The 17,226-nt window shown below is 43.2% G+C and overlaps 1 protein-coding gene across 1 annotated transcript in view; it reads left to right on the top strand.

Annotated features, from left to right (window-relative positions):
- Nucleotides 1-1,989: 1,989 nt before the first annotated feature.
- SLC22A15 (solute carrier family 22 member 15) overlaps nt 1,990-17,226 on the top strand; it is a 40,629-nt gene continuing 25,392 nt past the window's right edge. Inside the window, exons 1-2 of the mRNA XM_086617425.1 lie at nt 1,990-2,076; nt 16,560-16,772. Of these exons, the coding sequence (XP_086473551.1) occupies nt 1,990-2,076; nt 16,560-16,772 (300 nt within the window). The remainder of the gene's footprint in view (nt 2,077-16,559; nt 16,773-17,226) is intronic.

Consider the following 17,226-nt stretch of genomic DNA (forward strand, 5'->3'; position numbering starts at 1 on the left):
AGGAAGAGCATCGTCTGGAATGCAGCACCACACAGAGGTGAATGCAGTAGAGCTGACTCTAACTGCTGTCCAAGGAGCAGGCAGAGCCTGTGGCTTGGGTGGCTGGAAGGAAGCAGGGAACACAGGATGGAAAACTCCCAGGCAGGGGTGCTTGAGGTCCCAAGCAAGAGGGAGGAGAGAAGTACCTGCAGGCTGAAGGGCACACCATGATTTGGGAGGCAGTGCCCTCCTGACAGGGAGCAGGTACCATCACCTAACTCTGCTCACCTTGGCTCCAGGGTCGAGGAGGGGCTGAGTTGATGGCAAAGGCAACAGCCCTCCCTGGGGCTGGGCAAGCTGGAATAAGGCTGCAGTTGCCATAGAGAGCAGCTGAACTTACTGGGAGGGTGGGAAGGGTGCAGGGGAGAGGAATGTAGAGTGTCCTGAGCACCAGGACACCTCCTCTGCATCTTAGCCAAGTAATAAACTGAGACAAGTGTGGTTGGACGAACACCAGAAAGGTCCTGACATTTCAGAAATCCTTTGCTGTTTTGCCTTTAATCAATCCGTTCTAAGCCTCAAATATGAAAAGAAGCACTTAGGGCAAAGGTGAACTTCGTAGTAAGAGTAAATTGCTTTGATGCTTGTCAATTTGCTGAGATTTTTATAGCAAGGAAATGGTATTATTTCCCAGGCTCCTGGCATGGTCCTAAAGGTCACATCTCATGACACAACTTTTTCTCTCCAGCTGTTGTTCATACAGTAAAAGCCACAAGCATGAAGATGTTACTGCTGCTTTTTGGAACCACCAGGTTAAAAAGTCTCAACAATCTAAGTTGGTTCATGTTCTTGAAGCTTTATGGTAAAGGTGGAATGAAAATGGACCATGGAAAGGTCATTGCCACTTTGCATAAATATTATTTCATACATGTATTTATCTCCCTTCCCTTCCTACTCAGTAGAGTTCACATTCCTTCACAAACCAGCCCCAGCCCACTTCTAAGTGAGGACTTCTAGACACGTTCACAATGAAGGCCTTCCAAATAGATGGCAACCACTTTTCATAAAACACGTTACAACTACAGTTTTACGAAGACTGCTGTAACAGAGAGGCACATCCTCCCTAGGCATTAAATCTAGAACAGCAAGATTCGTGAAGGTCCAGAACTAACGCTAGTGGCACCTACGTGATAGTCTCACACCAAATTATTTTTTTTTTCAACTACCAGCAGGTATGTACAAAATATAATTACAGAATATTCCACAGCTGAAGTATGGAAGGATTTAGAGGTCCTGCATGGACTTACAGAACTTAAGCAGCATGCGCTACATGGGTGCAGCTTTCCAGACACAGGGCTAACACTGTTCAAAGAAGGTGGAAACCCACCGAACACCCCCTCAGACCCCTGGCAGCCCTCTCGCACCCCTTACACCCCCCTCAGACCCCTGGCAGCCCTCACACACCCCTTACACCCCCCTCAGACCCCTGGCAGCTCTCTCACACACCCCTTACACCCCCCCTCACACCCCGGGGACCCCTCACACCCGCCCTCGCTGACTCCCGCAACCCCTCTCGCAGATCCCCCGCTCCCACACCCCTCACGCACCCCGTGCCCCCCGCCTCTCTCACCAGTGGCACCCGAAGGAGCGCCCGAGCCTCCCTTTCCTCCCCTCCCCTCCCACACCATTTAAATCAGGAAAGCGCGCGTGCGCTAACGCTCAGAACGGCAATACGGCGGCCGCGGCGTTTCCGCTTTCCTGGCGAGCATCGGGAAAAGTGGGAAGCTGCGCGTGCGCCCCTCAGCGGGCTGCTTCCCGGCCGCTCTCCCCGGCGCCTGCGCATGAGCGCCGCCTCGCGCCTCCCGCCCTTTTCTCCTCCTCCTCCTCTTCTTCCTCCTCCTCCTCCTCCTCCTCCGCGAGGGCCCGGCCGTAGCTCCGCGCCCCGCCCCGGGCCGGGGATGCGCTGCTCGGCTATCGCTCGTAGGAGCTGCGCGGCGAGCGGGGAACGCGATGGAGGTGGAGGAGGCGTTCCCGCTGGTGGGGCAGATGGGGCCCTACCAGATGTATCTGTGCGTCCTGCTGGCCGTGCTGCTGCAGGTGAGGGGCCGCCTCCCTCCCCCTCCCCTCCCGCCCCTTTCCCGAGGGTGGAGTGCAGCGCCCGGACTCGCGTGGGAGCGCCGCGGGTGAGGCGGTGCCGGGAGGGGGGTGCCGCCACCCGCGCTGTGCGGGTGCTGTGGGCAGGTGCCCTCGGGTGGTTGATGGTGAAGGTTGGTGGTTGGAGGTCTTCTGCTGAGGGCTGCTGGCAGTAGGAACCGGTCTTCTCCTCCGGATTTAGCCCGCAGTGGTTTGCCGTGCTCCCGCCAAAGGTGGCCTCTGCCCAAAGGTGGTCTCTGTCCAAAGGCGGCGTGAACTTCTGCAGAGTGAATTTGGGGCAGGTGGCTGATGCTGTCTGAGGAGTTACACCTTGTGTTGCTCGGTGAGCAAACTAGGAGTACGTGGTCTGGCAGGTGACAGGCTGGTTGAGGTGAGATTAAACTGAGATTTCCATGAGCCAGACTGGGAGACCGCAGTTTATGTCAGAGACTCCACTGGGAATCCTGTGCAACCTAGACCTAATGGCCTGGGCTAGTGTTTTCTAGGTTGTATGTGGCTTGTTTGTGGCGGAAACGTTTGAAAAGCTGCGGGTGGTTACTGCTATGTCTGTGTGTAGAAGCTCTTCTCTAATCAGCTGATAGGCTATGACTGCTTTTAGAATCATAGAATGGTTTGGGTTGGAAGGGACCTCAAAGATCATCTAGTTCCAACTCCCTGCCATGGGCAGGGAAAATGGTCCTTTTATGGTACTTTGATTTGCCTTGACTTAACCCTTAGAACATAGGGGCAGTGTCTCTGCACTAGGTAATTTGGACAAGGCTCTGCGTTTTGGGTAGTCAGGTTTGTATCCTGTAAGATACCCAGCTGAAACTCAGCTTAAGGTATGTGATAAAAGTGGAGTCCAGAGTAACGGTGGAGTGCTGTAATACCACTTAGAGACTGCGTGGCCAAATGCTATGCTCTGCAACAAGGTTTGTTGTCTTTACGTTCAGTTTCACTTCATCCTTGTGCCTGTTGCTGTGGGGAGGGGAGATGAGGATAGTATGTACCTTCACAATCAGGCCTGGGCATGAAGTATAGTTTGAACTTGACAGAATTTTGGTTTACTCTGTGTTAACTCATCAAAAACTTACTTGTAGTGAATTCATCTGTGCTGACAAATGCTGGGTTGCTGCCACTGTGGAAACTTAGCAGCTGCAGGAGGGAAGAGGAGAACTAAGTGTCCTCCTGCCTCTGCTGACCAGTAGTTTGTAGTAATCTTCTGTAGTAGTCTGTAGTAAGCTTCCAGTGAGATGTGAGACTGAAGATGCCTTCTGGCAGCTAGGGGACTGACAGAAGTAGTAAGAAGCTTTATGAGAGAACCAAAGAAAATTCAGATGCCCAGTCCCATCAGTTGGGAGCCCTGTACTTGGTTGCAAAGCTATAATGATGAACATAAAAAGCTTTGTAGGTTTCTATTTCCTTGAACTCTTTCTCTCTTTTTTTTTTTTTTGACTGATTTAGTTGATTAATCCTTTAAAATTAGGCATTGCTTAGATCTTGTTCTACTGGCTGGCTGGCTAGAAAATTTGTATACTCACTGAAGAGCAGGGATTAAGGAAGCAATAGCCATTTTTCTTCCAGTGCTGGTCATGTTCTGGAATGAACTCCAGCAAGTGCTCTGTATTCCCAGAGTTTTAAGTAGTGTGGGTCAGCCATTCTGTAATGCGTTTGTTTTCTTTTTAATGGATTAACTTGCATTTCTCATGGGAGAAGTAAGCAGAAAGATATTTACAAATCCTGGAACTAATTCAGAATAATTAAAGAAAAAAGTAGCAGGCTTGCAAGTCTGTTTTTTTTTTTTTCTTCTCATGTTATCTTTAGTTCTTGAACTTTACCAATGAGGATTGTGCCCTGACTGATGTGTTTTCTTTGCTTCAGATCATGCAAGCGCAGGAGCTTGTAAGGTATTTAGATGTGAAGCTTGTTGTCTTTCAGTCCATGAATAGATTTGGACTCATACAACTGGTTCCTGCTCGGGTGGTTGGCTGCTTTCTGTGTTCCTTTATTGGTGCCAAGTTACATAATGTGTCACTGGGATGTGCAAGAGCAAGGCTGAAGGCAGGTTCCATGACCAGTATTAGCCTTTTTGTCTGGTTTATTGTCAATCTTTGGAAGATGGACCCAAAGGTAAGTAATGTATCTGGTGGATGTGACGTAGATTTAGGTAATCACGAGGCTCCTCTAGTGGATTAGATGCAGCATCTGGCTGCAGAATGAGAACTCCTGTTAGTCTGTGTCACTGGCTCCGTCAGGGACTGCTTCTGCCATTTTATTGCTTGTTTCCCTGTCCCCTCCCACATGCTCCCTCAGTTGGCTTGTGTTTTCACATTGGCCTATTGGTATAAAAATATTTACACGTTCTTAAAGATAAGAACACCACGTGGGTGAAAACTGTTTTTGTCTTTGCTGTGTCAAGTCCCTTCGTCTCTGATGCTAATATACTGCGCTTAAGCTCTCTGCTTTCCCTGCCCTGTAAGACTTCCAGCAGATGCTCTGGCTTTCCTGTAGGCTTTTGTGCTTTTTATCTCGGCACATTTCTAATCTTGTGTTTCATACTTTATAGGTATTTTCCCTCATCTTAGTGTTTTTCTTCTCATTTAAATTTCTACAGTAAACTGCTACCATGTAGCCTTACCGATACGCCAGTGTATCTGGTCTCTGAATTCTAATTACAAATATAGTTTAGCTCACAGAACTTTTTTTGAGGCAAGTTGTACCAAACATTTGTGTCTGTATTGGTGAGACTTTCCACATGATAGTTGACTTTTATCTGGGCTTGAGTGAACTGGTACTCGATCTGTGGAATGAGCTCACTGACTCTCCAGCAAAAACCTCCAGGCTGCTTGTAGTTGGAAAAACGTTTCTGTGTGTCATCAGTGTAAGACTGGATTTGAGTGTAAGTCCTGTGGACTGCTTCTTTCATCTTCTTCACTGATTTGTGTTATTCCTCTGCTACCTGCTGCGGGTATTCATTAACTTGTTGAGCTGTTACGGTATTAAGATGAGATGGGGTTATTCTCCACCAATTTAATAGGACTTTGAAAGATTTATAACAGTGGTTACTAACTTTATTAGTTAGTAATAAAGTTACTAACAAGGGACAGAAGCTAATGTAGGCAAACGTTTTTTCCAGAATCTATGAAGTTACCCAAAGACCAAACTTACTTAAAGAGTATGAGGATAGACTTATGATGTGAATTTGAGACTGGATTAGTCTTGCATTTCCAGTGTATCTTTAAGAGTATGAGGGAGGGATAAAGGGAGCTCATAACTCTGAAAATACTTAGGACTTTACTTTGAACTAGAAGTAATTGTTTGACACCTATTGATTACCAGAAGGGTGCTCACTGCCTTTTCAAGAAATTATGTAGATGCATTATTGAAGAATGGCGTCTTTTGGTGTTTTAGTGTGTGTAGCAACATCAGTCAAAATCTCACATCTTGATCAGATGCTTGAGAATGTACAAGCTTGTAAAAAAAAAAAAAAAGGCGTGTTGGTCTCTTGTGACTCAACATACATGGTTGAAAGAGGTTTGCCTTTGCCAGTGAATCTGAGCTCCTGGATTGCCCAAGTCTAAACTGAACCTGCAGAAATCTGAGAATGGAAGTGTGTTCCTACTATACCTCTATTAAAACACTTTTTAAAACATGTGAGAGTTTAAAAGGGAGGTCATGTTTGCACAGCTGAAAAAGACTGCTGAAAATTGGGTGTTGTGCATTGCACAGCAGTATGGATAATTACCAAGAGTGATGTTTCCCTTCATCTTAGGGACTTACTATTAACTGAAGGGAGGATGGAACAACAGTTAAGATAGTAACATCAAATTCCTTGAATAATTGTTTTAAGGCAAAGGCATTCTTGATGCAGTGCAGCGATAATGAGTAGTGCTGCTAACATCTCTTTGCTGTTGGCAGCAAGGTCATGTATGACTTCTGTCATTGGCATATCCCAGTGCAAAAAGCTGCTCTTTGATCAGCCCATCTACACAAATGTTTTGAGGGAAAGCAGATTCTGGCACATGTGGCTTGAGTAAGGTGAGCTCATCCCAAATCTTTAGAAATAATTCGAAAGAAGTAGTGTCTGTCTTCAGATTGGATACAGATGTGATCCCATACATAGCCTTGTTTAACTCTGTCTGTAGGCAAGGTGGCAGATATAAAAAGGATTTACAGAACTGCCACGTAACTTTCCTTCACTTCAATTACCTCACTGTTTAGCTTTTTTCTTTATGTCTGTGGGAGAAGTAAGAGTTTTAAGTCCCTCTGATTCTCAAGAGAGCAGTTGCAAAAAGTGTCGAACATGTGTAGCCACTTACACAGAAGGGTGATTTCAAACGTGGCATGAATACAAACATAGGAAGTAGGGGCCTAAATTTTTGTTTCTTAAGGTAAGCTTCTTACTCCCACAGCTTTTCATGCATTGTATTTTGCTCAGAACATGTTTATCCTAAAAGTTGGCGTTTCTTTCCTTGTTGAAGTGGTGAAGGCTTTTAGTTGCATTGCTGGGTATAATTTCTTGTGCTGGTATAGCTTATTCCTGCTTGGGAAGAAAAATAAACTAGGTGTGAGTAAGTACGTAAACTAATCATCTGGAAAGATATGCTGCTGCTCATTTAGCTAAGAATGTTTCTACTTGAAAGTTGGTGGAACTTCTTAGTGAAGACCGATCCGACCATTTGCTCCAGTTGGATAGGGGGAATCTTTTAAGGAAAAAAGGTAGTTCTTTAGTCACATGTTGCATTACATTTAGATGGTTTAGATGCTAACCAAGACCCCTTGGTCCTTGTCTTCCGTAAATAAAACATAGCTTCCAGAAGAATCAGAAACATAGTCAAGACTCAGTGTGGTCTGTCTTTCTGTAATTGCTACTTTCAGATCCTTAACTGTTCCTTAAAAGAAACAATCACCTACCTTTTCTGATATTGCAGTTATGACCTTAAAAACATGAATGCAGCAGATGCAGACATGGCACTATATTCTGCAGAAAACCTGAAATAACAATGCTGAGTTGCAACATGCTTCATTAGCAGTGGGGTCCCTGACTCTCAGATATGATGCAGAAGTCTGAATTCTAGTACCTGTTCCTTGTTGATTAATTTTAAACAACTAACTTACTATCGATTTTCCAGAAATAATCTTGAGTGGAGAGGAGTCATGAATACCTCATCAGCTGCCTACATCTCCCATCATCCGTCAAAATGATGTTGTGTCTTAATCCAAACCAGTGCGTCATCCATGTAGCTAAACTTTAAACTTATGCTTGTGTGCAAGGGAAAAGTGTGATCAGAGCAAGCTTGAGGTACAGAAGAAACATGAGCTGTAGCTTTGAGACCTTCTCTTCTTTAGCTGCATCTGAATGGCAAAGCACATGTGGTTGACACTTAGAACCACATAAATATGAGCTCATTCACAATTGCCAGGTCTTTTTGCTTTTCTGATGATCACTACATTCCCTGTGACTTGGAAACCACGTGTGCTGTGTGTATGTATCCATAAAACCACATCTAGTCAGCTTGTGCAGTTTAGCTTAAGAGGCTGGCTTCAGTTTCTGTGCAGTTCAGTCCTAGAAGGTGCCTGTTCAATGTGCTGTTGTAATAAAGACCTTGACAGAATTACTGCTGATGGGCATGGCAAGAAGCAGAGTTTTGGGAGAAGCAAAGAAGTAGACATTCTGAAGGCCTAGCAAGAGAGGGAAGGAAGCAGATTGTTCTGCCTCTTTAAAGAAAAAAAACAAAACACTTTTTAAAAAAAGTGAATGCTATATAAATAGTGAAGTTGTCAGAGGAGCTTGCTCTGGGCCTCCTTAGCTGTGGCTGAAGGCCGTGCTTTTGCAGTGTCTTAACTGGGAATGGAAGGCACCTGCGAGGCACTGTGTCAGTGGTGATGGGCATCTTTATATGGAGTGTGGGTAGGACATATGGGGAGATGTTTTCAGATTATTAACAGTGAAGTTGTTGTCACATAGGATGTGTTGTGCGATGGGGTGGTATTTGGATTCAGTGGGAGCTGAAGCAATCCCATCTTCTGCTGTTAATCAAGATGGCTTTCAGCCTGGTAGAATCATAGAATCATGGAATGGTTTGGGTTGGAAGGGACCTCAAAGATCATCTAGTTCCAACTCCCCTGCCATGGGCAGGGACACCCTCCACTACACCAGGTTGCCCAAAGCCTCATCCAACCTGGCCTGGAACACTTCCAGGGATGGGGCAGCCACAACTTTTCTGGGCAACCTGTTCCAGTGCCTCACCACCCTCAGAGTGAAAAATTTCTTCCTTATATCTAATCTAAATAGATTAGATGAGATTAGATAGATGGACTCTGAAACAGTCCATCTAGCCAGTCTGTCCTCTGAGCACCCTCAGAAGATAAGCCTGGGAGTTAACAGCTGTAATTCTACCAGATAGCAAAGACTATGGATTAAATATTTGTATTATGACACAGTATCTCCCTTTCTTTCTTCCCTGCCCGTGTGTACACACGGTCTCTAACTTCCCATGTTTTGTAGGCAATAAATTACCTGTATTTTTCCACTAGCGAGCCACGTCACCAAGGTTCTCCTCACTGACACTTCTTCCAGCTTAGAGACTCTAATTTCCTTTTCTCTCAGGTGACGGAACTGGTAGATGTGTTATTAAACTCAGAAGACTTATTTCCAACTTGCACATGATTGTGGCTTTTTATTTCTGACCCAAATAATGTTTTGTGCTCACAAATGCTTTTTTTTAAGTAGAGTAGTTACTATAACTACTTCCGTTTATAGGTAATGTAGAGCTTCATGCACATGTTTTGTGTTAAGTAAAACCTCTGCTTACTTTTTGCCCAGCAGGGCTGGAGTCCTCTGGAGCAACAGTGTCTGTTTTCTAGGTCTTGTCTGTTTACAATGTGACTTCTGACTGATTTTGGGACTTAACCTGGTTAAACATTGTATTTGTGTTCACCTGGTTATTTTCCTAATCCTGGTGGGTTTGGGAGAAGGGGTGTTCAGAATTTGCCTTGGAAGGCACAATAGAGCTTTTGAGATCCTCAGGTTGGGAAAGCTGAAGAGTTGTGTGTGTAGCTTATTCCAGCTTTCTCTTTGTTGGTATGCTGCTCAGTTATTGATGTCTTACAAATATAGAGAGAAACACCAGAGCTCTTCAATCTCTTTCAATTTGCAGACCCCCTACAGGCTTCCCACTGAAGATGTTAAATCTTTGTACAGTAGATTTAAGACCGCTGACAGCTTTGTGGTTCTTAATTATTTTTTTCCCAGAACTTTAACGAGTAATTCAGGGACTTCTGAGGCCTGTAGGTTGCAAGTTGAAAGTCATTGGTTTAGCAAGTTCCACCACGAAATTGGAAAAAAAAAAACTGTTCCTACAGTTCTGGAGCATCATGTTGTTCTGAAATAGCAGTAAACCCAAGACTTTAAAAGAACCAAACCAAACAAAACCGAACACCACAAGCTTATTGGTGGTGTTCCCACCCTAACAAATCCAATTGCTTATCCTCAGACAAGTCCTTAAAATGGATAAATGAATGAAATGTTGATAGCCAAAACAGGCTGGAAGGATATGGGGAGAACGAGGGATGAAGATGAAATGCAGACAAAAGAATGATTGTGCTTGTGGAAGCAGGACTAAACTCTGCCTGATACTTGTCAGCCCACAATTCCTGCTTTTTTTTTTTTTTTTTTTACCCACAGTTGCTGACTTCTTCGTTATCCTGTAATGCCATTGAGATGGGTCAGTCCTGGGTTGGTTTGTAGTATAGTCAAAGGAACTTCTGGCACTTTTTTTTGCTTTGTTCTCATACAAGTGCTTCTTTACATAAGAGTGGAGTGGCACTTCTGAGGAGGTGGTATTGGTGAAACTGATCTTCAGCTGAGCAGTCTTAGCACTTGATTGCACATTAATGTAATTTAACTTTCTTGAATATTCCTCTTCAAGCAGAGGTAGTATTTGTAGTGCTTTTTGTAGTTTTGGTTCTTGTTTATTGGCTTTAACTCACCAGTGTGTGAGCATTTTTGGCAGAGAGGAACTGGAATTTTACGTGTAGATATTTTAACAGTCTTTCTTTCTGCCTTTAAAAACAAAAGGCAGGAAGATAATACTTCCAACGTCATTATTCACATTCAGAGGTCTGTCAACGTACGACATGATCGTGACCTTTATTTCCCTTGCTCAGGGTGATCCAGTTGTAGCAGTGGCAAGTCCTGTCCCAGCCCCTTGAGATGCTGTGTAGGAGTCCGTGCTAGATAAGTATGTTTGCCTTTCTCAAACGTTATTGCACATAGTCCAGCACACTAAAAAATGCGAATGCTTTAGGCTGTACTGCCTGAAGCAGTTCTGGACTCGTGTTTTCAGTCTACTAGCATGCAGTTGGCTGCTGTGCTAACTGTTTAAACATACAGAAAAACTTCTTTTAATTTCTGTCACTGAGCTTGATGCTTTGCAGGGCAATGCTGTGAGGTTTTTTTCAGGGTGGTGTACTTTGCAACAAGCCAGAAGCATTGTAGCACCTGCTTCTCCGTTCTAGGTCTCTAGCAAATTCCAGGTCTGCTTAATATCATATGCACTGCCTGTACCTGCTATGTTATTTTGAAGGAAAAAAAAGTATTTCTGGCAATTTTTAATGTTTCGGCAGTAGGTAGCACACTAGGTGTTAATTTATTCAGTAGACTGGTATAGCACAGTAGAGGAACCCATTGAGCTCTTTTTCGATCCTCTAAGCTGTTTCATCTGTCCCAGGGCAAACCGTATTGGTAATTGTCTTGTGAGATTTTGCTTTAGTGTGAGACTGAGAGCTGACTTCTTAACAGCAAACTCATTATCTGTATTTATAGCACTGGAGAAATCCAACTTGCAGGAAGTAATAGCAACCTGTCTTTTGATGGTAAGTTTTCTTATTTCTTTATTCTGGTGTTTGGGAGAGTGGACTGGTGCGACAGGTAGAAGACCTAATGCTATTGGCACAATTTAACGAAATATACATATTCAGAGTTAAATTCACTTGGGATCTTGTGTGAAGAATATTGTTTTGTTCTTGGAGAGCCCTTTCTGGAATTTTGTTTTGACTTTCCTTTGTCACCATCTGCATTCCACCCTCTGTTCTGCTCTCCAGTTACAAGCAGACTCTGACAGACCCTTGGCCTTGGGTTCAGTGATAATAACTGAGAAATCTCAAATGGTATAAATTTACCTAGAAATACTGGATCTCTAGGATGGCACTAGTGACAAAAGCACAGAGCTTTTCAGTAAATTTTGCTGGTAAAGATCACTCCTGCACATTGGCAGTAAAAGGGTAGATTCATTTTCTTGCGATAGACTGCAAAATAATTAATAAAGCAAGTTGAGCTGAGGAATTGAGAGCCTAGGTATGTGTCCTGTCCCTTACCAGTGCTATAACCAGTATTGTCATCACTGGGTTGGCAGGAGTACAGGTACAAGGTGTGTGCAGTGTTGCCATAGCTCTGTCAGGCAAAGGTGCCTACGCAGGTGTTAGCTGCCACTTAGAATCATAGAATGGTTAGGGTTGGAAGGGACCTCAAAGATCATCTAGTTCCAACTCCCCTGCCATGGGCAGGGACACCCTCCACTACACCAGATTGCCCAAAGCCTTATCCAACCTGGCCTTGGACACTTCCAGGGATGGGGCAGCCACAACTTCTCTGGGCAACCTGTTCCAGTGCCTCACCACCCTCAGAGTGAAAAATTTCTTCCTTATATCTAATCTAAATCTGCCCTCTTTCAATTTAAAGCCATTACCCCTTCTCCTATCACTACATGGCCTTGTAAAAAGCCCCTCTCCCGCTTTCCTGTAGGCCCCCTTTAAGTGCTGGAAGGCTGCAATAAGATCACCCCGGAGCCTTCTCTTCTCCAGGCTGAACAGCCCCAACTCTCTCAGCCTGTCTCCATAGCAGAGGTGCTCCAGCCCTCAATGGCCTCCTCTGGACCCGCTCCAGCAGCTCCATGTCCTTCTTGTGTTGGGGACTCCAGAGCTGAACGCAGCACTGCAGGGGGGGTCTCACGAGAGCAGAGCAGAGAGGCAGAATCCCCTCCCTCGACCTGCTGCCCATGCTGCTTTGGATGCAGCCCAGGACACGGTTGGCTTTCTGGGCTGCCAGTGCACGGACACTTGGACTGTCTTTGCGGAAAATTTACACGATGAAGCTATTTGCTCTTGAGACTCCAATGTTTGCCAGTGCTGATGGGAAGTAAAGCATGTCTGTGCACGTGCTACTGCGCATGGCACGTGTGCTGGCTTGCCAGTCTGAGCAGAAGGAGCACCAAACCCCTACTGTTCCCACTGTCCACCAGAACGATAGTGAGCTTGGTATGGAACAGGGCTGAAATTTGTGTGTTTGGATGTTTGGAGCCCAGAAGAGGAGGAAGCGAAGGGGATGTTTTCCACAAGCCTGTAGGAAATGAGTCTCTCAGGGTTGTGGTTTGCACCACAGTGCTCTCAGGGTTGTGGTACACACAGTGTTAGATTTCGATATAGATGTTAAAGAATTTATAGAATAAAGTCATGTATGGGTTTGGACAGGCTTTGGACTTTTTTTTTTTGAAGGCCTACATTTTAAGGTTGAAAAACTAAATTGGCTAGGTTTTCCCAGCTTCTCCACAGAAACCCTAAATTCTTTCAAAATATGTGTTGACTGTTGTTGGTACAGGTAACAATTAACAGTGGTTACATTCTTCATGGGGAATATTTCCTGTCAGCGTGGGGTTGGGTTTTTAAGCATTTGGGAGATTACACTGTGTTCTTCTGCACATGGTGATTCTTTGCTTTGTAGCTACAACAGCCTTTCCTTGTCTTACGGTGTTCTCTCTCTTATTGTGCCACCAAGAGGGAAAAGATGCTTTGGTAGAAGAGTGTGTTGTCAGCAGCAGATAATTTTGCAGCTGGAAGACATTTTAGGGCTTTTCTACATAAGGGTTATTGAGGAGGGGAAAAATAATGCTAATTTAAAGGCAAATCACCCTTTAGAAATAACTCAAAGCAGAGGAGATCATCAGACTTTCTAAAATAAGGTGACCCTCCAGCTTTTCAGCTGCTTGTCATGGGTTCAGGAGAAATCACTAATCCTAAAATGTAACCCTTTCTTCATTGTAGGCTTCTACCAGAGCAAGGGCATTTGTTGTTCTTCCTTAATTTGTCTTTTCTCAAGGTGCAATTTTGATGTTTCAGTATTTGAAAGGTCAGAAGTTAGTGGCGTACTTGTAGAATTTAAGTCTTGCTTTTGGTTTTCATTTGTGCTTCGTAATGGGTAAATTATGAGGTCTAAAAGACTGTCTTAAATTATTTTTGTGTATGTGTTGATTATACACAAATGAAACTATTTAAATTCTTCCTCTCCGTCCCTTGCTAGTCTTATTAGAGATTACACATTTTTCTTGGAAGTAATTTATTATGAAAATAAACACCAAGAAAGCTGCTCAAGACATTACGGGCATTTCTATTGATATTAATTTCAAAATGTTAATTTCAAAACCTGCTAATGCAGTAGCTATAAAGGGCTAACTGAAATTCCTTCTACTTAACAGAGAAAGTGAAAGCTTACAGGTTAAGGTACTGCCTCTGAATAAATCTCCTTACACCACGGACTTCTAGTCTAGACAGACGATAAAATTTTAACCTACAGAGAATATAAACAAACAGGAGAAACTTAAATCAAACTAACAAAACTCTCAGCATTTCATCATCAGCAACCGAGCTGCTGCCTCCTCCCCCTGTGCTTGGTGTTCATCTTGATTAATCCAGATCAGCGCAGGGAATTCGGTGGGGGACTGTTAACATTCACACAGACCCAATTAAAATGTTTTATGAGTAGAAGGTATACATTAAGTGACATAACCTTGACTTGGCTAATAGAATAAATGAAAAGTAAAGGGCTTGCTTTGCCACAGTGTGTGTAATGCAGCCATTTTATACCTTATAAAGTTGTTATATAATATTTCTAGTTGATTCGATAGCATTTTATATTAATCACCAGTCTACACAACTATGTTACTACAACGTGCAAGCATTTAGAGTTCTTAATGGGAGAATCTCCAGATTCATTAAGACAAACTCCTGTCTCTGGACCTGAATGCTAAAAACTCTTTTGAATGTCTTTCAGTTTAGAGTTTGCTTTGTCATGTTTTTAAGACTACTTCTAGAAAATATTTCTGGTCTTCAGAATTGTAAATGAATTTTGGGGAGATGTTTTGTGGGGTTTGTTTTTCTTTTGGTTTTGCGGGGAAATGAAGAGGGTTTACCTTACCTGTTACCCAAAGCACAAGGCAGACAGTCACTAGCAGTGACTCCAGTGAGCTCGTGTATAGAACAATACTATTTGATAACATCAAAACATGTCTCAATCTTCATACATTTTTCTGATTAAACAGATCAATAGGAAGTGTTTCTGTCTCTGTTATATCCTTGCTTGCTGCAGCCACTAGGATGCTTAAGGTTGAATTTTTGTATTGAAAATATAACTGTAGTGTTTCTTTGTGTGGCTGCAATCACTTATTTTTCCATTTAGTTTTCTGTAGCTGGGATGGATTTCACCCAGAGCAAAAATGAAAAGCGTTATGCTTTCTTTTTCTCAACCAAAGGCCTTGAGGATTTCATTTCCTGAACTACTTCAAAAATGTGTTTTTTATGTCACAGACAAAAGCAAGGATGTTATCACTTAGTCCTGACACAGAATTGTCTGAGTGAGTCGGAGTACAGAGATGCACCACGGATCATGACCTGTAATTCTCATTTCGCATAATTTCAAACTGTTCTCGAGAGTACTGTATCCACACCTCCCTAGCAACATGGCCACTCAGCTCTTTAACACGTCTTTCTACATGTCATCTTGGTCATTGCCTTCTTTCCCAGGTGAGGGCTTTTACTTTTCATCCTTGTCTGCCTGGAAGTTGTTCTTTAGCTTAAATAATAAGTTAACAGATTGTGGGTTTTCTTCCAAATTCCTTTTGATATTCAACAGTTTTATATTAAAAAATGGAAAGAGAATTATTTTTTAAAAATATTTACCTCCTGCCACTACTGTAGCAGTTTATTATGTAAAATGCAGAAAGAAGCTCATGGAAAGAAGGTGCTTTCAAGTAATAACTCGGAGGTCTCTGTGTTAATTTAGTAATTCTCCTGTAGATCCAGGTGTAACTCTTGACTGCTCAGCTGTTGTATGGAACAGAATAGGATTGCCTGGTGTTGCCTGCATCGGAACTCAGAGGTCCTCAGACTTCTTTTTTTTGTGCCTATCTGTGGTCTTCTCCGTTTTGAGAAGTATTTGTGCAGTGGCCTTCTGAGAGAACACACTTCCTGCAGGGTACGTCCTTCCCAAGAACATGCGGAGGAGATGCTGGGAGCAGAGCAAGGACTGGATTTAGGAGGTGGCTGAAATTGGTCTTGAGGAACGGAGTGGCATGGCTGAGGGTTTTTTTTAATGGATGTAATAGGAGGCAGGAGAAGTAACAGGATTTTTTTTTTTTATCAGGAGCTACTGTGCTGAGTTACTGTTCCACAGTGAGGACTTGAAACAAAAGGTAGTTTTGTTTGAAGAATGGGGGGTCTTTGTGTTGTTACCAGCAACCCCTTTGTCTCTCGGAAGACTTTATCATCTGTCTTCTATTGCAGAACTCATGGCAATTCTATGTTCAAACAAGTCTAAAAACACCGCGTTTTAAGACGCAGTTGTAATGTAGGCTGTTGAAGTAGTAGCCTGTGAATGTTCTCCTGAGCAAGCAGCAGTGACCCAGCTCTAGACCAGGCTTGAAATGTCTGGATTTTGAGCAGTTTTATTTATTCTCTCCTGAACAAAGCCAGCTGTTAGTCACTGTGTTTAGACCTTTTGTGTCTGTATAAATGTGTAGCTATATAACAAATGCATATGTACGTTCACATGCATGCCTCTGTCTCTTTTTTAAGAAAACAACAGATTAACAGAAGACTGAAAAATAGAAAAGAATTAATTTTGGTAAAACCAGGAAAGACTAGATATGAAACAGGAGGAAATGTATTCCAAATATCAGATTAGAGGAAGGAACAAGACAGGTGGAAGGAGAGGATATAACAGAGTAATATACTTGCATTAAAGAATAGTTTTATTTTGTCTCCTTAATACTACTAACAACTTTTCAAGCATCCAGGAGGTGTGCTTGCTATGTGTGAGAGTTGGGGGGCCTCTGACTGAGGGAAAGGTGTCAGGAGGGGAACTTCTTTTCTCTCAAATAATCAACAGATTAAAAAGTGTAAGAACCATCGTGTTGAAGTTGTGGTTCTTTAGTGTGTGGTATTTAGTAGACGTGGGCTATACGTGGCATCTTGTAGTGGTAGAAGACGAATATGAAATAGGAGTATATTTGAATACTGATTTGATCCAGCTGCAGAGAAAACATTGCTTGCATGTATGTTTAGCAGCTTTGATGTTTTTTCTTTCATGCCACGTTTTTTCTTTCATTTTCTTTCAGCTCTATGTGGCCACTGAAGCCATCCTCATCGCATTGGTGGGTGCAACTCCTCCCTACCACTGGGATCTCCAAGAGCTCCCAGCTAATCAGAGCCATAGCAACCAGTCAGCGAGTGAGCAGAGAGCTTTTGGGGAATGGCTTCTGACCGCCAATAGCAGCGAGGTGCACGAGCACGTACACTTCAGCAGCAGCTTCACGTCCATAGTCTCTGAGGTGGGTCTGAAACGTGTTTGGGTGCCTCGCATGTGAGGCGAAAACCACAAAAATGTGGTGCAAAATTTGCACCTAGCGAATTTTATTGGGTGGGTTGCAAGGGGCTGGTTGTGCTGCTTCTTTCTTCCATACTAATGCATTAATGAAACAGGTGCTGCCTCCAGGTAGGGAACAGGTATGAATGAAGAGGATATGAGTATTTATGCCACTATTTAAATTAAAATCCTAATGGATGGTGGATTTTTTTTAAGTATTATTTAAAGATCAGTAAGGTTTTCAAACTTTCTCTGGACTTTTTGGTTTTTGCTTTTTAATTTATCAAGGAATCTTTTATTCTCTTAAATTTGACGAGTCAGACATGTTTGTGGAGCCTAGCAGTGTTTTAGGATGTACATTTTGTAAAGATTCTTGTGCGTTTTAGTTGCATAAATAAGAAATGCAGGTAAAGGATGTT

Source organism: Tauraco erythrolophus, chromosome 1, assembly GCF_009769465.1.
Source record: "Tauraco erythrolophus isolate bTauEry1 chromosome 1, bTauEry1.pri, whole genome shotgun sequence".
Classification (NCBI taxonomy): Eukaryota; Metazoa; Chordata; class Aves; order Musophagiformes; family Musophagidae; genus Tauraco; species Tauraco erythrolophus.